Here is a 26777-nt window from a genome sequence, read left to right as displayed (position 1 = left end):
AACACTGATATTTCATCTGTCAACACGTCTTGACAGATGAAATTTCAGTCTGTGACGTCACCTGTTGCCAGGTGGCCCTTAATTGGCCTGCTGAGCCCGCTGGGCGGCTCAACAAGGTCAATCAAGTGAAAATCGCATGGATTGGCCGCATCTCGATGGAGGCGGGACTACAACCCAAACGTTGTAGTCCCGCCTCCTTCCCGACTTCTGAATGAAAATCCAGCCCTAAGGGTGAGATACCGTTTTCGCGAAGCTAGTGATGGATTGGCGCAAATCGGCCAGCAACTTGTGCCAATTTGCAATTCACAGGGCATATCTTCCTCACCACAAGTTGTTGGCTGATTTTCACATTAATAATGTTGTGCATTGTTCAGACGCCATTATTATTTCAGCAAATTCTGGGCCGTTGTCTTCTATTATCATGGGTTTGCATTTTTCTTAGTTTTTATTGAAAAGAAAGTTTACCAGCTAAAACTATTATAGTTATGAAATAAATACATGCATCAAAAATAAATTCACAATGGTGAATTTACTTGACTCAGATCAAATAAATGTCCTTATTTGTATTTAATTTGTATTTTATAGGAGTTAAGAAAAGCTGAGCTGGTAGGCCAAACCTTAATATCGCCAGCTATTGCTGGGATGGATTTTGTGAAGTCAGAAGGCATTTTAACTTTCCAACCGGGGCAGTCAAGCGTTGCATTGGACATTGTCCTTACTCCAGAGCTGGCGTCTTCCAATCCATTGCCCAAGCGATTTCAAGTGGTGCTCTACAATCCAGCTGCAGGATCTCAGCTGCATAAGGATTACAACATCGCAAACATCACAGTAGTCACAGATGCTAACTCTCAGTTCTTCTGGGGTTTAGTTGATCAGTTATACCAACCCCTTGATGATGACTTAATAAATCAAATTCTTCAGAAACTGCAAAACAGGATTACTACAGAAGCCACAGGAGAACAACTCAGTGCAGTAATGAAAGTGTTAGAAAAGGTGAACATTACAATTTAAGCCAAGCATTATCTGAAACGACCGTAATACCATAATCCACATAAGTGTAACTGTAAGGGAAAAAGCATAACTTTTTAAAAATACCTTCTATTTGTTATCAAACATTTGTTTATCACAGAATAAACCAGGGTCAACAGTACAACTATATATGCTTGCTTTGAAAGTGCATTAATTACAGTACATTACAGACAGAATAGCATAATAACTTATAATCATAGACATTGATTTTAGTTTCTACTTTGGCATAAAAAATAGACGTAGACAGGGTGTAACTGAACAGTAAATTAGGTGGAAACCAGTTTCACCTGATTGCCACCCATTGTGCGTCCCGTGCTAATTTTCGGCAGGTTCTGGGATGGGTGGTGGAATGAAAAGAAAATGGCATAATTTCAGTTGGGCATTATCAACCACGGGCATTGTGAGAAATCAGGCAGCCTTTTCAAATGGGAGTTATTTAAATACCAGATACTAGTGTAACTTACTGTGATTTATGGATAATATTAGGCAATTTCTGTGTGAAAGAAATTTTTAGGAGTGAAGTCCTCCATTCTCTAATGCTTTGCCCTGGACATCAAGTGCAAGGTTGGCTCTTTTGAGACCAAGGGCACTGCAGGCCTGGTTTATGACACCTTTCCACTATCCACTTACACCTGTCGAACACAGGTTTATTTATGCTATATGCCTAGCCCTTTGCACTGTGGGAGTCCTTTTAGAATTCCACTTTGCTCGCAACCTTGGTGTCATATTTGACCCTGAAATGAGCTTCTGACCACATATCCGCAGCATAACTAAGACCGCCTATTTCCACCTCCGTAACATCGCCTGTCTCCACCCTTGCCTCAGTTCATCCACTGCTGAAACCCTCATCCATGCCTTTGTTACCGCTAGGCTTGACTATGCCAATGCACTCCTGGCTGGCCTCCCACATTCTACCCTACGTAAACTTGAGGTCATCCAAAACTCGGCTACCCGTGCCCTAACTTGCACCAAGTCCCGTTCACCCATCACCCCTGTGCTCACTGACCTACATTGGCTCCCGGTTAAGCAAGGCCTCGATTTCAAAATTCTCATCCTTGTTTTCAAATCCCTCCATGGCCTCACCCCTCCCTATCTCTATAATCTCCTTCAGCTCCACAACCCCCCGAGATATCTGCGTTCCTCTAATTCAGTCCTCGAGCTTCCCTGATAATAATCACTCAACCATTGGTGGCCGTGCCTTCTGTTGCCTAGGCTCTAAGCTCTGGAATTCCCTGCCTAAACCTCTCCGCCTTTCTACCTCTCCTCCTTTAAGACGCTCCTTAAAACTTACGTCTTTGACCAAGGTTTTGGTCACCTGCCCTAATTTCTCCTTATGTGGCTCGGTGTTAAATATTTTGTCTTTTAATACTCCTGTAAAGTGTCTTGGGATGTTTTACTACGTTAAAGGCGTGATATAAATATAAGTTGTTGTTGTTGTTTGCTTGACATACTTGGTGGAAGATTCTGTCCAGCAATATTTTTTTCCATTATAATTTTGTTACCTTGAGTGAAATTTAATGGATTAATTTGTTTATGATCCATTAGGTGATACAGGAAGGAATGAAGAGGCCGGTCAGTGACACCAGTAGGGGACTACTTTATAATATTATTTGTGCACTACTAGACCCGACACGCAAGGATACGAAAGGATTCAGTCAGCTGGCTGAAGTGACAGAGAGGTTTGCCTTCTCACTCCTCACTGATGTAGAATGTGGATCCCCTGGTCAGAGGTAAAATTATTTATGATTATTGAGATTTTATAGGATTAATACATAAAGTAGTAACTTATTTGCATCCATCTAGGAGTGAATTTAATGCTTCGAGTACTGAATATATTAGTAGCTTTCAGTAAAAGCCAACAAAGGAGAGCATCATAAAGTCAAACCAGAAAAATCTAGACAAATGTCAAAAGCTTTTTAGTTCCAAGTATTCTTTAAATAAATGGGGAAAAAATGTAACCCTATTTTTCATCTTGGTGTAGGAGTGTCATAGCAGTTATCAGAGAACCACCACTAGCTACAATCAAATTTAATTTCAGACTGTGATGCATTGTGTTGAGAGTAAAATATTGCTAATCGAAATGGGGTGATTTTTGTAACCATAAACACTTGAAAATCAGCAACACATTGCGCTCTTTTCAAATTTGCTTACAGCATAAATTAAATCTGTTTTTTCCTCGTGATTTTGGTTTGTGAACATACTCAAATCTCCACAACATAAAATAGCCATTTGCTATTTTGTTTTGCCTTTTTAATTCACATGACTTTTTTTTATTCGTTCCTGGGATGTGGGCGTCGCTAGCAAGGCCAGCCTTTATTGCATCCCTAATTGCCCTTGAGAAGGTGGTGATCAGCCGCCTTCTTGAACTGCTGCAGTCTGTGTGGTGAAGGTACTCCCACAATGCTGTTAGGAAGGGAGTTCCAGGATTTTGACCCAATGACAATGAAGAATGGTGATATATTTTCCAAGTTAAGATGGTGTGTGACTTGGAGGGGAACTTGGAGGTGATGGTGTTCCCATGCACCTGCTGCCCTTGTCCTTCGAAGTGGTAGAGATCGCAGGTTTGGGAGATGCTGTCGAAGAAGCCTTGGCGAGTTGCTGCAGAGCATCTTATAGATGGTACACACTGCAGCCACGGTTCCCCGGTGGTGGAGGGAGTGAATGTTTAAGGTGGTGGATGGGGGGCCAATCAAGCAGGCTGCTTTGTCCTGGATGGTGTCGAGCTTCTTGAGTGTTGTTGGAGCTGCACTCATTCAGGCAATTGGAGAGTATTCCATCACACTCCTGACTTGTGCCTTGTAGATGGTGGAAAGGCTTTGGGGAATCAGGAGGTGAGACACTCGCCACGGAATACCCAGCCTCTGACCTGCCCTTATAGCCAGTTTTTATGTGGCTGGTCCAGTTAGGTTTCTTGTCAATGGTGACCCCAGGATGTTGATAGTTGGGGATTCGGCTTTGGTAATTCTGTTGAATGTCAAGGGACTAAAAGCGTAAAATAATTCTTCTTATTTTGACATCAGTAGAATGCGGAAAATGATTTAGCATGAAAGTGACATACTACAATATTCTGGTTTAAAGATCCATATTTTTTTCAATATTTATTTTAGAGTATTCAGGGGTAAAATTCAACTTTGGTGGAGGTGCAAAAGGAGTGGTAGTGGATTGGCAGTCCATTATACACCCCGCTTGATTTTCCTCTCTTTTGAAGTCAATGGAAAGGAAAATCGGATGGTGTGTATAACCAGCAGCTGATCTGCTACACTCTCCCTTTTTGCACCCCTGCTGAAGTTGAATTTTACTCCCTTTGTCTTCATAAAATTAGTTTAAAAAATAATGTACAATAATTATGAAATTTTTAATCATTTTTAACCTATCAAACACCATAGAACCTCATTATCCCCCTAAGATGTGTGTTCATAAAAATTGCAGAAAGACCCAGTTTTGTGTCACCTCTTAACAAAAGAGATTTTTTCCCCTCTATTTAAAAGGACTGAAGTGGGATTAGGGTCATTATGTTTTCATAACTAGTTAACCTGTAGCTTGCCACCTCATCAAAAAAACATCATTAGGTCACTGGAAAACATAATTCGGCCATTATGCAATCCTCCTGGGTGACATTGTAGTTCTTCTGTGATTTTTTTTTCATTAGAAAAATAAATCATGCTAATATTAGGCCTTGGAAATGTCACAAAGGAAATTTTCATGTTCCACTGTTTCGACCTGTCACAAACCAAGGTTATGGACATTATGGGCCTCTTTCCTTGGGGTTCTCCATGGTTTGTGCTCCCATGTGAAGGTCTACCAAAATTTTGTGCAGAAACTTGGGTCAGTTTCATTTGTTCATAGTCTCCATTGTCACTGATGAGACCCTTTTCATCAATTGTGGTAGATTCATCCGTCATTCACACCTGCGCCCAGAACAGGACCTACGCTTGCTCTCAGCAGGCATAAGTGCTGGGTAGAATTGCTAGGGTAGTATGGGAATGACCATGGATATAGCCCCATTGTTGTCCCTTGATGTAACAAGGGAAAGTTTAAGAAAAGGTTGCTTCCCTGGAACACAATATAGAAGGGAATATATGAGGGGTAGAGACACGATGGACCCAGGTTCTGCCCCAAAGTGCATGTCCACTCTCCTTCCCTCTTGAAATCAGAATTTTTAGCTTGGTTTCTCTGCCCTCTGCCTGAAGTAATCAACTTGTTTTTAACTGTTGCTACTTTTATCTATCTATTGAAAAATTACAATTGATTTACCATTTCTGTCACCTAGTCTGGTCCCCAAAAAATTCAGTCCCTTCCTTCCTTATCTCCCACTCTCTTTTCTTTGGAATTTTCTGGGCATAAATTTCTGTTGCGCCAACTAAGTCTTTTGTGTTGTTGTCTGTAGCAAAAATATCTGAGAAGGATATCGAGAATGGGACATTATGGGCTCGATTTTGCCATTGGGGGCGGGCTGGGGCGTGCCAGGCGGTTTTCGTGTCAGGACCCCGACTCCGATGTGAAGTGGGGAAAAAGTGTGATTTTGCCCTAATTGGGCACTTGATTTCCAGTGTGTGGGAACCCCTGGCCCAATGAGTCTCTTCATACAGAAAGTCGCCTCTGATGATGTCATCAATGCTGATGGATTTAAGGCTTACAAGCAGCCTTTATTCTTTTGGAGACTTTAAACTTTATGCCTATTGTTGTGATCGCTTCATTCAGCAACTATGTCCAGCAGTAGGACAAAGTGTGCTCCAAGGTTCGATGAGGCCTCCCTCCAAGTTCTGGTGGAGGGAGCAAGATCAAATAAGGAGGTGCTCTTCCCTTCTTCACGGAGGAAAAAGCCTCCCCAGCAAACTCAAGCTGTGTGGATGCAAGTGGCTCAGGAGGTCAACTCAATTTCTATGTGCAGCAGAACCTGGCTGCAGTGAGGTTTCATGACCTTCTTCGCACAGGAAAAGTGAGTATGGCATCATCCGCAATCTGATCCGCATCGCCTCTCCTCACCAGCACTCTGCTTTGCCAACCTCTTCCTCCACATCCCACTTGACACTTGCATCCCTGCACCCTTACCCATTCCCTCTCTCTCTCTATGGTCACATTCACTTAACTATTCGACCATACAGCCCTCACACTCACTATCACTTTGATGCAATGACAACAACTTACAACACACAGGGAAGGCCCTTTGCCTCCTTCTAAGCATCTATGCTATGGATTCTCTACACTTACTCCTTCATTCTCACTCAAACTCCATTTGTGTCCCTCATTGCAGGAAAAGAGAACCCACAATAAGAGGGAACGAGCGAGGACAGGAGGAGGGCCACCATCAGTAGCCCAGCTCACCACCTCAGAGGAGGTGGCCCTGGAAATCGCCGGTGTCGAGGAAGATTCGCAAGTGGGGGAGGGACAGACAGACGGGCGCAGCACAGCAAGCTGGTGACAGAATAGTTTGGCATCTCTCATTGACATTGCATGAGTGACTGATAATGATTCTGATGCTCTAACAGATTGAATTCTGATCATCCGCACAATTCAATGTGCATGTAACCTTTACCTCACATCTCTAACTCTTTCCTTTACTCCCCCACAGGACCATCGACAGCCCCCGTCCCCACTGTCCAGGAGGAACAGCCAGAGCCTCAAGACTCCTCACAGGAAGTTGTAACCTCTGAGGGCGCAGCGTCAGCAGAATTCAGCGCACCCTGCACCAGCGCAGACACTCGCACCTCGGTGGGACCTTCGCAAGATCGAGCAGTGTTGTCACCTGGTGTATCACAGCTCACAAGTGAGCATCAGCAGATGGTGGCGACAGGGACAGCAGTGGAGAGTCCTTGTCAGAGGGCGCAGGACTCTCCCAGCTCAGCTCAGCTCAGCTGCATGTCGACCCTGTGCCTCCGGGTCCATCCAGAAGGAGAGCGGTGCTGGAACTCCAGGAACAGGTGTAGGAGTCTCTGGCAGGTTTTGTCTCCAGGGTCGCTGCGAGTGTGGAGTGAATGGATGAGTCCATCGCGAACATGAGCAGAGCCTTTGTGGAGGCATTGGCACATGAACGCATCACCACGGAAAGGATGGCAACCTCCGTGGAAAGGATGGCTATGATAGAGGAGAGGATGGCTACGGCCATGGAGGAGCTAAGTCACCAGAGTGTTGAAACATGGTCATTGTTCAGAATAGACTGACCTCTCTTGAGGAGCAATGGTCAGCTATTGAGCATAGAAACTAGACCTTCATGGAAGTCCTCTGGAGTAGGACTTCCAGTGCAGAAAGGGGTTCTCATGGCCCCCCTGAAGTACAGCAAGGTGCTGTCAAACCACTTGCTAGCTCAGAAGTGGGGCTGACCCATGAGAGGGATGTTGGTGGCAGACAACAAGGAAGTGGGGGCTCCTCTCCAAGCGCTCACACGACCATGCCACTGCAAAGCCCTCGGTCAGAGCCCCACCAGAGTCCTCACCCAACTGAGATCGGCGTCTCAGCCCCTGCACAGCCGCAGGAGCAGCAGACTGTTGCCAAGCCCTCAAAGGCTCACAACCCCAGAGAACGCCCGTGAGAAAGTGAGCAAGAGGCCTCCACATCTGCTGAAGTCACATGGGAAGCACCACGTAGGTGCACGCGTAAGAGGAAGATAAAGCACAAGTAGTCACAAGGGTAGTCACTTGGGTGCTCTGTTGCATTGTTTTTTGACAAGCCACCCTTGTAATGTGATGATAAACAGATTTGATGGCAAACTGTTGAAGTTGTGGCCTGTGTCATCTCGCAAATGGAACTTCCACATTGAGGGCTTAGGGCGACTTACAATTGTCAGTATGGTGGTCAGAGTAATAGGAATCTGCAGGTTCTTGTCCAATGTCAATGTTCTGGTAAGAAGGTGCGAGGCAAAAGTGTTTGATTGTGCAGGCTAAGCACATCTGGCCAAGATGAGTGCGTCCCTTGTATCCTGGGCAGCAATGTGGTCACGCGCTTTCGCCTTCTGGCCTGTGCTGCTTCAGGTGGGTGAGCAGCAGCTTGGCGCTCCTGTTGTTGCTGCTGTTGTTGGTGCTGCTGTTGCTCATGGGTCTGCTGCTGCTGCGGCTGGTCTTCGTCCGAATCTGATGTCCAGGAGGAAAGGAAATAAATGGTTCTCATGTTTCTGGTATATGCCTCAGTTGAGGAAGCGCTCAGTCAAGGTGGGGAGAGGGGTTTCCCAGGAGGTCACACTGGGGATGGGTGTCAGGCTTCAAACTTCCACAACAATGAGTAGGCCTGCTAAAAGGTCCCCCAGACATGAGACAACAACGTTCTGCCACCTGCAAATGATCATTGGTGAAAACTCCTTTTTAAGAGTGGAGCTGCAGCTGTTAGTAATCAATCCACTTGTAAGGCCGCCAGGATTAACTGGCGTTTTCCAGAGGAGACGTGCAGGACGGGGGAAATGTGTTAAAATCAGAAAGGCCTCTCAAAATGGGAGTATAGAGGCAATTAACTGGGCTTCAGGGCGGGATGGAAACGGGGTCTGAAACCCCAATTCTGGGAAAATTGCTCGAAGGTGGGATCGGAGCCGCCTGCCTTTTTTTTTGCAATTTTAACACCTCACATGCCTCCAATCCCGTCTCCTCGGGCCTGGCAAAATCGAGCCCTATTTGTAGTATGAAATTGGGGAAGATCACATGGCTTGCAATGCTACTTTGAAAGAAAAAATCTTAAAGCAACAGTCCAATGAATTTCTCTACTTTTGCTGATAGCCTATTGACTTGTATATGGAAGATGAACTGCTTTCAAATAGTAGATAATCAACACTGGAGAGATTAACTGCTCAAGTCTTAGACCATGCATCAGGAGCACTCCCAGGATTTTCCAGGCACTTAAAAAGGTTGCAGATGCAAAATTCAGTTGGAATTTAAACTTTCATTTTAATTTTTGTTGCTATAGAAGAGAAGCAAATGCCTGTGCCTCCTTTCTACATTAGCTATAACTCAAAGCACACATATTATGTAAATATTGACTAATCACTGAAAAATTTCCTGTGAGGGTTTTGAAGTGCCAATTACCAAGTAAGTGAAGGTTGTCATTGGGATAGCATGGTCAAATTCGAGATTCAGGATGACTTGGCAGCATAGATGATATCACGCAGCATGCTTTCAGTCTCTGTTCCAGAAATTAGATGCAGTTCAACAGATCTAGCATGCTGATTACACTCTCCTAGCCTGGTGGAATCTGTAGTGGACTGTGTAGTCTGATTTCTTTATTCAAATCCGGTTACTTTATACATTTCCAGTGCTTCAATACCAGAATACCTAAAAGTGTTCAAACCATTTGTGTGTACTTTTGTTCAATTTGCACAAAATTGCTTTAGAAAATAGTTTATTTAAATAGGGATTCATTCAAACTCTGTGATGTGCTTGTCAATGATGACCTGTTTCAACAGAACTCTTACCTTATTCTTCCACCAAAGTTACGGCAGACAAACGGGAAAACCCCTGTGGAAATTCACCCTCTGTGATTCTATTTTAAAATGGTATTGGGAAAAGTCAAAGGAATGGGGTTAAGTGGATAAAACAACGTGTGGGAATAAAGTATCTTTTAGAGAAATGCCCCAAAGTGCTTCACAGAGGCATAATCAAACAAAAATGGACACGAGGCAATATTGGGAGGGGTGAGGTCACAGAGGTGGATATTAAGGAGGGTCTTAAAGAAGGAGAGAAAGGTGGAGAGGTAGAGGGGCTTAGGAAGGGAATTCCAGAGCAGAGGCCTAGCCAGCTGAAGGCACAGCTGTCAATGATGGGATGAAGGAAGAGGGATACACAAGAGGCCAGAGACAGAGGAACAAAGAGTTCAGGAGCAGTTGTAGGGCTATAGGAGGTTACAGAGGTAGAGAGGGGCAAAGTCATGAAGGGATGAAAATTTTAAACTTCAGGCGTGGGGCACTGGGAGCCAATGTAGGTCAGCAAGGACAGGAGTAATGGTGAGCGGGATAGGATGCGAGCAGCAGAGTATTGAATAAGCTGAAGTTAACGGAGGGTGGAGAATAGGAGGCTGGCCAGGAGAGCATTGAAATAGTTGAGCCTGGAAGTGACAATGGCAGTGATGAGAGTTTTAACAGCAAATGGGCTGAGGTAGGGATGGAGACAAGCGACATTATGGAAGTGGATGTAGGGAGTCTTTGTGAAGAAAGTATATGGGGTTGGAAGCTCAGCTCAGGGTCAAATAGGCACCACAATTGTGATGAATGTGGTTCAGCCTGAGACAATGGCTGGGGAGGAGGATGACAAGGGTGCAGAATTTTGTCCAGGGCCAATCAGACTAGCATAGTGACAACACAAAGGCAGTGGATGGTTCAAGAGAGCAGGTGAAAAAGTAGATCTAGGTATTGTTGGCGTACATGTAGAAGCTGACCCCATATTTGTGGACGATTTCACCAAGGGACTGTATGTATTGAGGAAAAGGATAACAAACCAATCGAGGGAAATCCCACTGAGCTGAAAGACATTGATGAAGGATGGTGTGGTTAACCATGTCAAAAGCTGCAGACTTGTTACACTAGGGGCTGGATTTTCCAAGCCCCGAGGAGGTGGGCATGGCGGTGGGAGAACCGATAAAATTGGAGAAAGCGGGGGCGGATGGCAAACCCGCCAGGAGGTAGGAGGATGTGCAGCTTCGGGTCCCGTCTCCTGGAGGCGGGAAAGGCATTTAATGCTTTTAACTGCCTGTTAACAGGTAGTTACCAGGCAGAAAAAAGGATTAGTGCCATTTTACCTTAACGGCTGAAGGCTTCCCGACCTCGGAGAAACCCGCCGGGTTGGAGGAGACGTGGAGGAGGTCTGCGGTGGTCAGAGGCACCTGGAAGTAAGGCGTAGAGGTGAATGATGGGTGCAAGTGTGGAGTGGTAAGTATGCAAGGTGAGTGATAAGTTTAAAAAAGTGTGCACTTACCTTGTTTTCTTTCTGCAGCCTTTAGCCGCGCTGGATGGGGAGAGCCAACATTCTCCTTGTCAATTTCACATAATGGCTGTTGGATCCTCCGATCCTACAGACATGTGAAATTTACAAAGTTGAAAGGTTTGATGAGTCCTCACCACAAAGTCTCATCAAACTTAAGAGAATGTCAGTGTTTGACAGCTTCACAGAGCTGTCAAACACTCATTTCTTCTTTCAAGAAGTCTTGACAGATAGCACGTCTGACGTTGACGTGATCTGTCAGTGACTTCCTCCCTAATTGGCCTGCTGAGCCCACAGGGCGGGCTTAACAAGCTCAACCAGGGGAAAATCCTTCTGATTGGTCAGACGAGGATAGAGGTGGGACATTGACACAAGCAGCAGTCTCGCCTCCATTCACAAAATCCAGCCCATGGTCTCAATTGTACATATGGATATGTGACCACTTTTTATGCGTTGCAGAGTTTCAAAGATAATTTTGAGATGTTAACTGGCAATCACATGGAAATTTGTCTGATTGTATGGCAGTCTAATGGGGGCTTGTGATTTGTACTGGTCCAATGTTTCCAGTCACATATTAAAGAACAGGCTTAATATGCTATTGACTAGCACAATGAGGGGAATTTCAGCACATAAAAATAGGTGGGCTGGGAGCAGGTGGGGGGGGGGTGAAAATTTAAAAAATCTCAACCCGGAACACAACCCGCCCACTTCCAGGTTTTACAGAGGCGGGACAAAGGGCGGGCAGCCAACCCGCTCCCAGGAGGTGGGTTGGCAATTTAAATATTTTAATGAGGCTGGCAACCTCTAATTTAACCTGCTTTGCAGGTTTTACAGTGGGCGGCCGGGTCATGGATCGGACCTACCTGGTACTGCAGCCTGTCAATCAGGCTGACTTCCAGATGGGGAATCTGTCAGGGCCAAAAGACGCACGCTGTGGAATTAAAACTACACAGCATGCGGGGAAACTCAGACTTTCAGGGTTCCCACCCGAAACTCTGCCCCCCATCCCCTACGTAACCTGCCCCAGTTAATATCCAGGCCAATGTTTCTAACACTTCAGGATATGGAGGGAGTATTTAAACATTGGCACAAGGTTGCCTTTGCACTTGATCAAACAGATGTGCTTCAAATTACAATGTAACTTGCATCTTTATTTTCAATGAAATTAGAGACGTTCCAAGTTTAATATAAGCAAATTGCTACACATGATTTCTAGGTTCTAAAACATTTTTTAAAAATACTGTGAACGTCATTTTGAGTTGAGAAAGTTTTCGTCCTCCAGGACACTCAACCCAAAACCAGCGGGCGCCATATATAAATGAGGGTGCTGCGCCTGTGTAAGTACCCTTGTACCAAATTCAACTTCCTCAGTGCTGGATTCGCTCATTGTAAATCCCATTCACAATTCATGGTCGGGAACAGTCAGCAGAGATGCTATATCAGCACTATTTAAATGGATCCTCAGCTGCAGTTAGAAGGAAAGTGATGGGAAGCAGGGGAGGGAAGGCTTTTCAGTGCTAGGGCTACAGGTAGTGCAGGACTAAGTTTAGATTAAGAGTTGGAATTGGCTCCAATCAGCAAGATGCATCGGGACACCTATTTGGTGTCTGCAGCACATCACATACATTCAAATAAGGCCCGATTCCGAGTTTGGCTCAGGCCTCAGGTCATCACAGACCATGGTGCGGAGCATTTGCTCCGGCGACTTGCTGCCATTTTGGATGCAAGTCGAAATTCTTCCCCAAAGTCTTGAAATTATCTCAAAATTTGGTGAGTGGAATTCAGGCGTCTTTCCTTTGGAAAATGTTCAGTCAAAATGGAACTGGTCGTATTCAGGACCATGTTGTTCACCAGACAATTAGATTGCCCAAAAGTAATTATTGTACGTAAGCAGAAATATTGAAAATAACACACTTTATTTTTTTTAATGTTGGCCCTGATATTTAGTGGGGCAGGTTTTTTAAGCGGGGTGGTGGGGGGTGCGGGAGTGGAGTTTGGTCAAGTTCTGGTTTCCCTGCACGCTGAGCAGTTTTAACAGCACAGCGTGCATCTTTTTTTTCGAGCAAGTTCCCTGCCAGCCTGGATGACAAGCTTAGCTCCCTGTCGGGCAGGGAACGCACCGGAGGAGGCTGCAGGCTAGCAGGTAGGGAGCCTGCAGCTGCGTTAGTGGCAGCATGGTGGGGGAGTGGGGGCTGGGTCGCCGATCCTGGGAGGGTGGGGTCTGATCTGAGGGGGTGATCCGATCCCGGGGGGGGTATTCTGATCTCAACGGGGGTGGGGGGCGGGGGGGCGGTGGCGATGATGGCAGGCAGGGAATAAAGTAAACTTGGTGGGCTCGGAGGAAGCACTCCTGGCCCACAAGCACTCCTATAAAGGCACTTATCTTTTCTATGAAGCAGTCCTTGCCTCCCTTTAGCTGCTGGGTTTAAACCTGGAAGATAAGTTAAATCTGAGGCACACAGCCTCATTATAATATTTAAATGACCAACCCACCTCCTGGGAGCGGGTCGGTTGCTGGCCTCCCCTGTCCCACCTCCATTAAAGCCGGAAGTGGGCAGGTTGAAGTCGGGTTTGAAATTTGTAAAATGTTCACATCTCACCCGACCCAAGCCCACCCATTTTTGGGGGTTAAAATTCTCCCCAATATTTCTGGAGCACAGTTTAAATTTAGTCACTTATTTTTAGAAATGTGGTTGTTAGAATGTAAATCTTAAGGGATGAGTTGACTAACCTTGGTTCAGATATTCAGTTTGGAACCAACACAAGGTCCTTGAACTCTGGGCTGCAAACAGACGGCGAAAACTCGCTTATCGATAGCAAAGTTTTTACAGAAAATACTTTTGTTACTTATTTAGAAATTAGTTAATAATGTAAAAAAAATTGTTATTCAGTAGTTTCAAAGCAGCACATATGCTGCTTTTATTTGAATCTGAATGTTGCAACATCAGCTTCCCCTATTTTCTCTGCAGTTTTCTGTTATCGGTCAAAAAGCGTTCAACTGTGATCACCCAGAACAGATCACGGAACATATAACAACTCAATGCCCGATTCACAAATACAAAGGAGGCATCACAGCGATACACTCCACTAATCTTGGCACAATTATTTGCCTTAGCCATCTACAAGATGCACTGCAGCAACTCGCCAAGGCTTCTTCGACAGCACCTCCCAAACCTGCGACCTCTACCGCCTAGAAGGACAAGGGCAGCAGGCACAAGGGAACACCACCACCTCCAAATTTCCCTCCAAGTCACACACCATCCTGACTTGGAAATATATTGCCGCTCCTTCATCGTCGCTGGGTCAAAAACCTGGAACTCCCTCCCTAACAGCACTATGGGAGTACCTTCACTGCACGGACTGCAGCGGTTCAAGAAGGCAGCTCACCACCACCTTCGCAATTAGGGATGGGCAATAAATGCTGGCCTTGCCAGCGATGCCCATAACCCAGGAATGAATTAAAAAAACACCTAAATGTAAAATTATAGTTATTGCTCTGCATCTACATCAGCCATGCAAAGTAGTTGTAGGTCAAAAAGACCATCTCTGTGAGAAGGATTGGTCTAGCAAATTATTTCTCCACAATCTAAGGTGGCACAATGATCTAGTTCAGTGAGTTCTCCATAATGCCTTAACCTAGTTGACTTATTCCAACTTTCACTACCATTCAAATGTATCTCTCTGATTACATAGAATATACAGCAGAGAAACAGGCTATTCGGTCCAACCAATCCATGCAGTGTTTATGCTCCACTCGAGCTTCCTCCCATCTTTATTCATCTAACTCTATCAGCATAACCCTCAATTCCCTTCTCCCTGATATGCCTATCTAGCCTTCCCTTAAATCCATCCATACTATTCGCCTTGACCACTCCCTGTGGTAGCGAGATCCATATTCCCATCACTCGCTAGGTAATGAAGTTTCTTCTGAATTTCCTATTTGATTTCTTGCTGACTATCTTATATTGATGGCCTCTAGTTTTGCTCTCCCCTGCAAGTGGAAACACTCTCCCTGTATCTACTCTATCATAACCTTTCATAATTTTAAATACCTCTATTAGGTCACCCCTCAGCCTTCTCTTTTCAAGAGAAAAGAGACCCAACCTGTTCATCTTTTCCTGATAGGTATAACCTCGCAGTTCTGGTATCATCCTTGTAAATCTTTTTTGCACTCTCTCCAGTGCCTCTATATCCTTTTTATAATATGGCAACCAGAACTGTACATAATACTCCAAGTGTGGTCTAACCAAGGTTTAATACAAGTTCAGAATAACTCTGCTACATTTTAATTCTATCTCTCTAGAATTAAGCCCTAGATACTTGGGGGGGAGAAATTCGGTATCGCCCCATTTGGGGCACAATGATTGGCCGGGCGCAAAGTTTAGCGCCTGGCGCTAATTATTGCCTCCGACTGCAAACCTGGCTTCTATCGCCCCTGGAGCGCTAAATCAGGCGCTACACACCTCTCTCTTAAGGCGCTAACGCCGAGGAGCGAGGTATTACCTCAGAGCGCTGGCGAAGCTCATGTGATGTCAGTCAGCAATGGAACACAGACACAATGACGCCGGCCAGTTCTTAAAGGGGAGGGTCGATCTTGCTCTCCATCCACACCCTGCTCATTGCAGCCTTGAATCTTGGCCTGAAGAGACCTGTACATCAAATCTGCTGGAAAGAACAATGAAGGGGCACAGGGAAAGAGCTCAGAGTGCAGCCCCCATAATCTTCTAAATCGATGCAAGGAAGATCAAGTCAAAATGAACCTGCAAAGTGCTGCTCAGTACCCAAAACTCCTCAACACAGCGTTGAATATCTCACTCGCTCAGAATACGTGGTGCAAAAATGTCGCCGACAAAAAAAGGCAGGAAGTGGTTGCCTTTAAATAGCGCTCCCTCAGTCCCTTCCCGACTGCAAAATGCTCCCCTCAACCTGTCGCTGCTAGTGGCAGGCGGTAAGGCAGGGGGCACTACTCAATATCCAGTCCAGGGCGCTAGCGGGGCGTTGCACAGTCGACTGATGTCACGATCTGCGGGCGCAGGAGATCATGGCAGTAGTGTTTAGCGCCACCGCAAAATGTGTGATCAATTTCACGAGCGGCGCAAACATTGCCGCGCCCGGGCGCTAGTTGCTTTGCGCCCCATTAGCGCCCTCTTCAGGCGCTAACGGGAGCCGCAAACCTACCGAATTTTTCCCCCTCAGTTTGCTTTTGTTATGGCCTTATTGACCTGTGTCGCAACTTTCAGTAATTTGTGTATTCGTACTTCCAGATCCCTTTGTTCCTCTATGCCATTTAGATTCCTATTTTCCAAGTAATATGCAACCTCCTTATTTTTCTTACCAAAATATAATACCTCACACTTATCTGTATTGAAATAAATTTGCCAATTATATGCCCATTCTGCAATTTATTAATGTCTTCTTGCAATTTGTTGCAGTCCCCCTGAGTGTTGACTATCCCTCCCAATTTGGTGTCGTCCACAAATTTAGAAATTGTGTTTCTGATTCCAAAGTCTAAATTGTTAATATAAGTTGTGAATAACAGTGGTCCCAGCACTGATCCTTGTGGGACCCCACTTCTTTTGCCACTCTGAATAGCTACCCTTTACCTGTACTCTTTGCTTTCTGTCTTACAGCCAGCTAGCTATCCATTCTGTTACTTATCCCCTGACTCTGAATGCTCTGATCTTATTCATTAGTCTATTATGTGGTACCTTTGAAAGTCTTTTGGAACTCTAGAAATATTACATCTACTACATTACCCTTGTCTACTCTCTGTTACCTCTTCAAAGAATTCAATGAGGTTGGTCAAGCAAGACTTTCCCTTTTGAAATCTATGTTGACGATTCTATATTGGGGAACAAAATTAGTGTAGGTTCTTTCATTTGAAAAAATGAGATTATCTAAGATTTAACTGAGAAAAGGCAAGTTTCGGTTTAATCTAATCAAAGTAACTTAAATTCAGTTTATCTGAGATATCTACTCTAGATTTTGGAATTATCACCGGGGCACTTATTTTAACATTTTCTTTCCAATTCCACAGGGGCAAAACGGTTCTTGACACTTGCCAGTACCTCACTATTAAATCATATCACTGGTATCCCCAACAAATTAATGGACACAAGGTTGATGGGAAGAATGGTGATTCCCTGCAAGTTCCTGAACGGCTGCTGGAAGTTCCTCCTACGTCCTCACTTACCACAGGAGATGAAAGTTGTCAACATGTGCAATTCACAGAGTACAGCAGCCAGCAATGGTTCCAAGCCAGTGCAAAAGGAATTGCACTCAACAATAAAGTAGGCCCAATGTGTGCTGAAATTTTTTATTTGAAAACAGTTATACAGAAACTTATTGATGACCTAGAATTAAATTAACATTGCTGGATCTGGTGCTGGGGAATGAGGTGGGCCAGGTCGACCAAGTGTCTGTGAGAGAACACTTGGGTACGAGTGATCATCATATCATAAGATTTAGATTAGCAATGGAGAGGAGCAAGGAGCAATCTAGAGTGCAACTTCTAAACTGGAATAGGGCTAACTTCAATGGGATGCGAAAGGATCTAGCCAGGGTAAAATGGAACCAAAGACTGACAGGAAAAACTGTAATGGAACAATGGGTGATCTTTAAGGAGGAAATGTTCCAAGTACAGGCTAGGTACATTCCAACAAGAGGGAAGGGTAAGGGAACCAAAGCAAGGGCTCCTTGGATGACGAGGGAGATAGAGAAGATGATGAAACAAAAAAAGAGGGTGTATGATGCATGTCGGGTGAATTTTTCAAGGGATAATCAGACCAAATACAATAAGTTGAGAGGGGATGTGAAGATGAAAATAAGATTGACAAAGAGAGAATATGAGAGTAGAATGGCGGTTAACATAAAAGGGAACCCAAAAATCTTCTACTGGCATGTAAACAGTAAGCGGGTAGTAAGAGGCGGGGTGGGGCCTATTAGAGACAAAGAAGGTGATATATGCTTAGAGGCGCAGGGCAAAGCTAGAATACTCAATGAGTACTTTGTATCGGTATTTACTAAGGAGGTGGATGCTGACAAAATATTGGTGGAAGTGGAAAAGGTAGAAGCAATGGAAGGAGTGAAAATTGATAGACAGGATGTACTAGAAAGGCTGGGTATGCTTAGAGTGGACAAGTTGCCTGGTCCAGATGGCTTGCATCCCAGGTTGCTAAGGGAATTGGAGGAGGAGATAGCGGAAGGGCTTGCCATAATTTTCCAATCTTCCCTAGACACGGGGGAGGTGCCTGAGGATTGCAAAGTGGCAAATGTGACACCATTGTTCAAGAAAGGGTGTAAGGACAATCCTAGTAACTACAGGCCAGTCAGTTTAACATTAGTGGTGGGTAAAGTTTTAGAAACAATAATCAAGGAAAAAATTTACGGTTATTTGGATAGGTTTAAGCTAATTAAGGAGAGCCAACACGGGTTTGTAAAAGGCAGATCGTGTTTGACTAATCTAATTGAATTTTTTGATGAAGTAACAGAGAGGATTAATGAAGGGAATGCAATGGATGTTGTCAACATGGATTTTTGGAAGGTGTTTGACAAAGTACCACATAGAAGGTTGGTTAACAAAATTGAGGCTCATGGAATAGGTGGGTCAGTGGCAGCTTGGATAAGGAATTAACTTAAGGTCAGAAAACAGCGAGTTGTGGTAAATGGCTGTTTTTCAGACTGGAGGATGGTAGACAGTGGTGTTCCCCAGGGGTCAGTGCTGGGGCCACTGCTTTTCTTGATGTATATAAATGACCTGGATATTGGAATACAGAGTAGAATTTCTAAATTTGTCGATGACACCAAACTTGGGGGTGTGGCAAACAGTGATGATGATATCAATCGACTGCAACAGGACATAGAAAGGCTAGCAGAATGGGCAGACAAGTGGCAGATGGAATTTAATACAGAGAAGTGTTAGGTGATGCATTTTGGCAGAAGGAAAAGGGAGAGGCAATATACACTTAATGGCACAGTTTTAAAGTGTGTGCAGGGACAGAGGGACCTGGGAGTTAATGTGCATAGGTCCCTGAAGGTGGCAGGACATATTGAGAGAGTGTGGTTAACAAAGCATATGGGATCTTGGGCTTCATAAATAGAGGTATTGAATACAAAAGTAGAGAAGTTATGCTGAACCTTTATAAAGCGCTGGTTAGGCCACAACTGGAGTATTGCGTCCAGTTCTAGTCACGACACTTTAGGAAGGATGTGAACGCCCTTGAGAGGGTGCAGAGGAGATTTACCAGAATGGTTCCGGGGATGGGGGATCTTAGCTACAAGGACAGGTTGGAGAAGCTGGATTTGCTTTTATTAGAGCAAAGGAGGTTGAGGGGTGATTTGATAGAGGTGTACAAGATTATGACGGGTTTGGATAGGCTAGACGAGGAAAGGCTGCTCCCACTAGTTGATGGTACAAGGACTAGAGGACACAGATTTAAGGTTTTGGGCAAGAGATACATGGAGGATGTTAGTTAACAGGCAGAAAATAGGATTATCCCTATTTTTAGCTCTGAAGTGCAGGCTTCCCACCAGGGTGTAGGACATGAGAAGGAGGTCTGCGGGTGTCGGAGGGGTCTGAAAGTGAGATGTAGAGGTGAGTGATGGGTGCAAGTGTGGAGTGGTAATTATGTAAGGTGAGTGTTAAGTGTTATAAAATGTTCACTTGTGGCGACACGCCACCACTGGACATAATCCGCTCACGGCGGCACAGACAGTTTAAGCAGAAGCCCCCAGCCGGGGGCCCTTTCCTCCAGCAACTTGTTTCCTGCAGGGACAGGCTGCCGGGAGCACTTCCTGTCTGGGAAGTATTTAAGTGGATGCGCGGGCTTTTCTAGTTCCTGTTTGTCATGTGGTTGGAATAAAGCAGTTGAGTTTTCAATAGCTCTGGTCTCGACTCCCACGTTTGCCGCGGTATCTCAACACTGGTGACCCCGACGCTCAGGACGAATCCTAAGCTAGCATGGCGGATACAAACGCAGTCACGGTTAAATTACCAGACTTTTGGGAGAACCTCGCCGAAGCCTGGTTCGTTCAAGCTGAGTCCAGATTCCGGCTGAAAGGCATTACAGTCGACGCCACGAAGTACGACTACCTCGTCGCCTCGCTCACCTACGCTACAGTCCCCAAGGTTTGGGCAGCGCTGCAGAATCCACCAACGGAGGGCAAGTACGAACATCTGAAGGCTGCGCTACTTAAAAAATTTCAAACGTCCTCTTACCAGCGCCACTGCCAACTCCTGGACCTCCCCGGCCTTGGTGACGCTTCACCATCAGACCTGCTTTCCCACATGCTGTCCCTCTCAGACGACAAAAATCCCGGCGCCCTTTTTCGCACGCTTTTCATTCGGCAGCTCCCCGCCAGCATCCGCCCGCTCATTGTGGAGTCTGACTCCACGGACCTGAATGATATAGCCGAAAAGGCCGACCGGCTGCTCTCTGCACAGGCCGCTCGCGACGTCGCGCCCGACCTCACGGCAACGACCACGCGGTCTTCCCGGGCCGCTAGGCCCGACCGCCCTACCACTCCGGGTCACTGCTACTACCACACCCGTTTTGGCGCTAGGGCTCAACGCTGCACGCCACCGTGTTCCTTCAAACCCCCCCCCCGCACCGGCCCCCGCGATGGCCGCGGGGCAGAAGGAGCCCCTACTGTACGTCACTGACGACAGAACCAACCGCCGATTTCTGTGTGACACAGGGGCCCAGCACAGCATCACCCCCGCCTCCGCCCTCGAGATCCAACGCGGCACACGGGGTATCACACTGGCTGCAGCCAACGGCTCTGAAATCCGCACATATGGCACCCGCATGGTCACGCTCGACCTCGCGGGCCGCCGCTACCGCTGGGAGTTCCTCACAGCCAAGGTCCTCTGCCCACTCATCGGCGCTAACTTCCTACGTGCCCACGGCCTCCTTGTCGACATTCCGAGGCACCGCCTCGTCGACATCAACACTATGGCCCCCATCCCCGGTGCCTTTACCCCGGCCTGTTCGGCCGGCCTGACGACCTACTGCCTCGCCAGAGCCACGGACGACTACTCGGCACTCCTAGCTGAGTTTCCCGCCCTCACTAACCCGACCTTTTCGGCCAAAGCCGCCAAGCACGGTGTGGAACACTATATCCCCACCACCGGCCCCCCAGTTTCTGCCCACGCCCGCAGACTCAACCCGGCCAAGCTGGAAATCGCGGGCCGAGTTCACCAACATGGAACAACTCGGCATCATCCGCCGCTCCAGCAGCCCTTGGGCCTCGCCCCTCCACATCGCCCCCAAGCCTTGCGGGGACTACCGCCGCCTCAACGACGCCACCACCCCCGATCGATACCCGGTGCCACACATCCAGGACTTCTCGGCCCGACTGGCCGGACGAACCGTCTTTTCCAAAGTCGACCTGGTGCGCGGTTACCACCAAGTCCCCGTACACCCCGCGGACATCCCCAAAACGGCCGTCATCACCCCATTCGGCCTGTTCGAGTTCCTGAGGATGCCCTTCGGCCTCAAGAATGCAGCACAGGCTTTCCAGCGCCTTATGGACTCAGTCCTCCGGGACCTGAACTTCCTATTCGTCTATCTAGACGACATTCTCGTGGCCAGCTCCTCCAAACAGGAACACCTCGAACACCTTCGCATCCTGTTCGGGCGCCTAGTCCAACACTGGCTCATCCTCAGCCCGGCGAAGTGCCAATTCGGCCTAACCGAGATCGATTTTCTCGGTCACCACATCACCCCTGCTGGGGCCGTCCCCCTGCCCAACAAGGTGCAGGCCGTCCAGCAATTCCCCCGCCCCACAACCATCAAGGGCCTCCAGGAGTTCCTCGGGATGGTGAACTTCTACAACAGGTTCATCCCCAGAGCCGCAGCCCTCATGAAGCCCCTATACGACTCCCTCCGAGGAAAATCCGGCAAGATGGACGTAGCCTGGACCACTGACACGGCAGCCGCCTTCGACGCCACCAAAAACGCACTCGCTGACGCCACTCTGCTCGCGCACCCGAGGGCCGATGCCCGGGTCGCGCTCACCACCGACGCCTCCGATCACGCGGTCGGGGCCGTGTTCGAGCAGTGGGTCAATGGCGCGTGGCAGCCACTTGCCTTCTACAGCCGCCAACTGCGCCCCCCGGAGGTCAAATACTCCACTTTCGACCGCGAGCTTCTCGCACTCCACCTGTCGGTCCGCCATTTCAGGTTCCTCCTGGAAGGCTGCCCCTTCACCGCGTATGTGGACCACAAGCCACTCACATACGCGATGGCCAAGCACACCGAACCCTGGTCCGCTCGGCAGCAACGCCAGCTCGCGGCCGTCTCCGAGTTTACTACGGACATTCAGCACGTCTCCGGTAGAGACAACGTGGTCGCCGACTGCCTTTCCCGTCCCGCCGTCTGTGCGAATCACCTCGCGGTCGACTACGCACAACTAGCAGCGGCCCAGCTCACGGACCCAGACCTCCTCTCGGCGGCTACCAGCCTGCCAGGGCTACGCCGAGCCAAGGTCGCGCACGGGCCCGAAGCCACGGCAGTCACGTGCGACGTCTCACTCGGACAACCCAGGCCGGTCGTCCCTGAGACCTGGCGCCGCCGCATCTTTGACGCGCTCCACGAGCTCTCTCACCCGGGTTCCCGCGCATCCGTCAAACTCCTCTCCAAGCGCTTCGTCTGGCGCGGCCTCAGCAGAGATGTTCGGACTTGGGCCACCTCCTGCCTCGCCTGCCAACGGGCTAAGGTACAGCTGCACACCAAAGCACCCCTGGGAGAGTTCGAGGTACGCAGCCGCCGCTTCGACCACGTCGACATCGTCGGTCCCCTGCCGCCATCGCAAGGCCAAACTTATCTCCTCACGATGGTCGACCGCTACACACGCTGGCCTGAGGCAGTGCCGCTGACCTCCACCACCACAGCCGACATCGCCAGGGCATTCGTTAACACCTGGTTTGCGAGGTTCGGCGTACCGGCCGACATAACCTCCGACAGAGGCGCCCAGTTCACCTCCGAACTCTGGACGGCCACAGCACGCAACCTCGGGGTGATGCTCCACCGCACCACGGCGTACCACCCGCAGGCCAGCGGACTTTGTGAACGCTTCCACAGGTCACTCAAGGCCTCACTCCGCGCCGGCCTGCAGGACAGTACCTGGACTGACCGCCTACCGTGGGTGCTACTCGGCCTACGCACCGCGGTCAAGGAAGACCTCCAGTCCTCGGCAGCGGAGTTAGTCTACGGACAACCGCTGCGCGTCCCAGGCGAATTCCTTCCGGAGCCTACCAAGCCTTGGTCGGCCGAACAGCAGCGGCTCGACTCTTTCTCTTCCGCTCAGCAGTTCGCCCCACTTCCGGTCAACCGACACGGCGAACTCGCACCTCACGTCCCGCCAAATTTACAGCAGGCGCGCTTCGTCTTCGTGCGACACGACGCGCACCGCGGGCCCCTGCGACCCCCGTACGACGGTCCGTACGAGGTACTACAAACCGGGGACAAGGTCTTCAAGCTGCGACTCGGCGACAGGGTCGAGACAGTCTCCATCGACCGGCTCAAACCAGCACACACAGAACCAGGGGAACAGGTCCCCGTGGCCCAGCCTCCAACTAGAGGCCGTCCCCCCGGCAAGCCAGCACAGCCGGCGGCGAACCGCCCGACCCAACCAACCAGACCGGCGACCACTCAGAGCCGCTGCGGCAGAACCATTAGACCACCGTCACGACTCGTCCACTCCTCCTAAGCGGATTCTGGGGGGAGCTCTGTGGCGACACGCCACCACTGGACATAATCTGCTCACGGCGGCACAGACAGTTTAAGCAGAAGCCCCCAGCCGGGGGCCCTTTCCTCCAGCAACTTGTTTCCCGCAGGGACAGGCTGCCGGGAGCACTTCCTGTCTGGGAAGTATTTAAGTGGATGCGCGGGCTTTTCTAGTTCCTGTTTGTCATGTGGTTGGAATAAAGCAGTTGAGTTTTCAATAGCTCTGGTCTCGACTCCCACGTTTGCCGCGGTATCTCAACACACTTACCTTTGTTTCTGCCTGCAGCTTTCAGCCTGCTGTGGATCCGGAGTCCCGACATCTTCATTGTAGATTTCACAGACTGGCTGTTGGATCCTCCGAACCAACAGCCAGGTGATTTCTGCAAAGTTGAAAGGTTTGATGAGTTCTGAACACAAGGACTCATCAAACTACACAGAATGTAAGTGTTTGACAGCTTCACAGAGCTGTCAAACGCTGATATTTCTTCTTTCAAGAAATCTTGACAAATGGCACATCAGACGTTGACGTGCTCTGTCAGTGACTTCCCCCTAATTGGCCTGCTGAGCCCGCAGGGCGAGCTTAACATGGTCAATCGGGAAAATCCCGCTGGTTGGCCAGAAGCTGATGGAGGCGGGATTGAAAGTCGGCAAGCAGCAGTCCCGCCTCCAAATGTTTCCCATTGACAATATCCAGCCCAATGTTTTCAAGGGGAGACTGGATAGGCACTTGAGGGAAATAAACTTGCAGGGCTACGGGGATAGAGCGGGGGAATGGGACTGACTGGATTGCTCTACAGAGAGCCGGCATGGACCCGATGGGCCGAATGGCCTCCTTCTGTGGCGATATGACTATGAGATAATGGGGGTGAAATTGGTCTTTGGTTGTAGCGCAAAGCGGGTAAAAGTGAATCGGCAGTCCTTTTCACAGCCCGCTCAGTTTTCTTTTCCATTGACTTCAATTGATCAGTGCAAGCTTCGTTTTTGATTTGGAAAAGAAGTGCTCTTGATGGTAAAAATATATTTCTAGTCACATTTGGCATCTTTGTTTCTCATTGAATCAGTAAAATTCCACTTTTGTCTGTTCGCCTGAATGACAAGCATAAAAGGTAAAATTTAGTAAGAATTTTAACTAAAATTATATTAATAATTTTCAGATAAAGGTGACACTGAAGACAATTTCACAAAAACTGGAACAGTCCTTGGTGGCAGTTTCTGAGTGATTGTCATTGGCTGATAGTAGTGTTAAAGAACCTATATTTCATAGTTCTGCTGATATTAATTTCAACTTGAGCATTACTGTGGGGTGCATTTTGTTTCTGTATTTCCAACATTATTACTCAATGTTAATTTAAATGAGAGATTAAATCTTCAAAGTGATTTGATTTTGTCTAAAAAAAGAAAAGTTTAGTGTAAAGTAGATTTAAAAAAAGGATTGTAACCATTTAGCATTGTTTTAAATGACGATGTTATTATTGTAGACATAAGACTTGACTGTCTCCCTTCTGATTCCTGTTGTATCCTAGTTATTTTCAGCAAGCCTGAAGGATCGGGGTTCACGACCTCTTGCAGACAACAATGAAATAACCTACCAGATCCACACTCTAGACAGTCGCATTGTTCCACACAAATCTGCATGTCTTCTGTGGAACCAGGCAGCTGAAAGGTGAAATTCAGAAATACTTGATTCTATATGTTATTTAAAAATTGTATTCTTGTCAGTAAATGCAAAAAAAAGAGGAGTAAATACTTAGCTGTTATATTTCACTTCAGAAGAATTTGGTTTCAGTAGTATTCCTACAAACATTAATGTGAGTCTGTCAGAAGGGTTGGAGACTAGGTTGGGACTCAGTCGCACCTTTCATTGAACTTTCTGGGATAGCCTGTTGGGGGCAGAAACCAAAAATGGTCATCAGCATAAGAGGGGTTGGGGATGAGGACTCAGTGACCTAGTGCACTTTATCGAGGGCAGAAGTGTGGACTGATTTCAATGGAGTGAAAATTGGATAGGTTTGATAATGGGTAGACAATCCGTTCCACCAGTTTATTGCTCATGTGGTGAAGATGAAAAATCATGCCTGTGTTTTCGTGATAGTTAACTTATGAATAATTATTTCTGATTTTTGCAGAGTTAAATAATCCACTTGTGGGAGGTGAAATTATCAATGGTATCCCTGTAACAAACTTGTTCAATAATTTTTCTCTAAGAATATTCCAAATGGTTTAAGTTGGCTGAATACATATGTAATTGGAAAAAATTCTGAGGGACAGAATTAGTCTCCACTTGGAGAGGCAAGGATTAATCAGGGATAGTCAGCATGGCTTTGTCATGGGAAGATCATGTCTGACCAATTTGATTGAATTTTTCGAGGGGGTGACTAGGTGTGTGGATGAGGGTAGTGCAGTGGATGTGGTATACATGGATTTCAGTAAGGCTTTCGGTAAAGTCCCGCATAGGAGACTGATCAAGAAGGTAAGAGCCCATGGGATCCAGGGTGCCTTGGCACATTGGATCCAAAACTGGCTTAGTGGCAGAAGGCAGAGGGTGATGGTCGAAGGTTGTTTTTGTGACTGGAAGCCTGTGTCCAGTGGGGTACCGCAGAGATCGGTGCTGGGTCCCTTGCTGTTTGTGGTCTACATTAATGATTTGGATATGAATGTAAAAGGTATGATCAGTAAGTTCGCAGATGACACGAAAATTGGTGGGGTGGTAAATAGTGAGGAGGGTAGCCTCAGTCTGCAGGACGATATAGATGGGTTGGTCAGATGGGCGGAACAGTGGCAAATGGAATTTAACCCTGAAAAGTGTGAGGTGATGCATTTTGGAGGGACTAACAAGGCAAGGGAATACACAATGAATGGTAGGACCCTAGGAAAGACAGAGGATCAGAGGGACCTTGGTGTGCATGTACATCGATCCCTGAAGGCAGCAGAACAGGTGGATAAGGTGGTTAAAAAGGCATATGGGATACTTGCCTTCATTAGCCGAGGCATAGAAAATAAGAGCAGGGAGGTTATGATGGAGCTGTACAAAATGCTGGTTAGGCCACAGCTGGAGTACTGTGTGCAGTTCTGGTTGCCACACTATAGGAAGGATGTGATTGCTTTGGAGAGGGTGCAGAAGAGATTC

The 26777-nt window shown here is 47.3% G+C and overlaps 1 protein-coding gene across 5 annotated transcripts in view; it reads left to right on the top strand.

The window, feature by feature from the left end:
* Positions 1-26777, top strand: part of adgrv1 (adhesion G protein-coupled receptor V1) — a 986427-nt gene that overhangs the window by 609353 nt on the left and 350297 nt on the right. For 4 of the 5 annotated variants that reach the window (XM_085989059.1, XM_085989068.1, XM_085989050.1 and 1 more), the window contains 4 exons: positions 586-993; positions 2575-2759; positions 16960-17212; positions 25174-25313. In XM_085989059.1, the coding sequence (XP_085845185.1) occupies positions 586-993; positions 2575-2759; positions 16960-17212; positions 25174-25313 (986 nt within the window). The remainder of the gene's footprint in view (positions 1-585; positions 994-2574; positions 2760-16959; positions 17213-25173; positions 25314-26777) is intronic. The other variant, XM_085989078.1, reaches the window with a different exon arrangement.

The sequence above is a fragment of the Somniosus microcephalus genome, chromosome 1, assembly GCF_052327205.1.
Source record: "Somniosus microcephalus isolate GS21.2 chromosome 1, FLI_Smic_1.0, whole genome shotgun sequence".
In the NCBI taxonomy this organism is placed as follows: Eukaryota; Metazoa; Chordata; class Chondrichthyes; order Squaliformes; family Somniosidae; genus Somniosus; species Somniosus microcephalus.
This window is presented reverse-complemented; position numbering and strand designations above follow the sequence as displayed.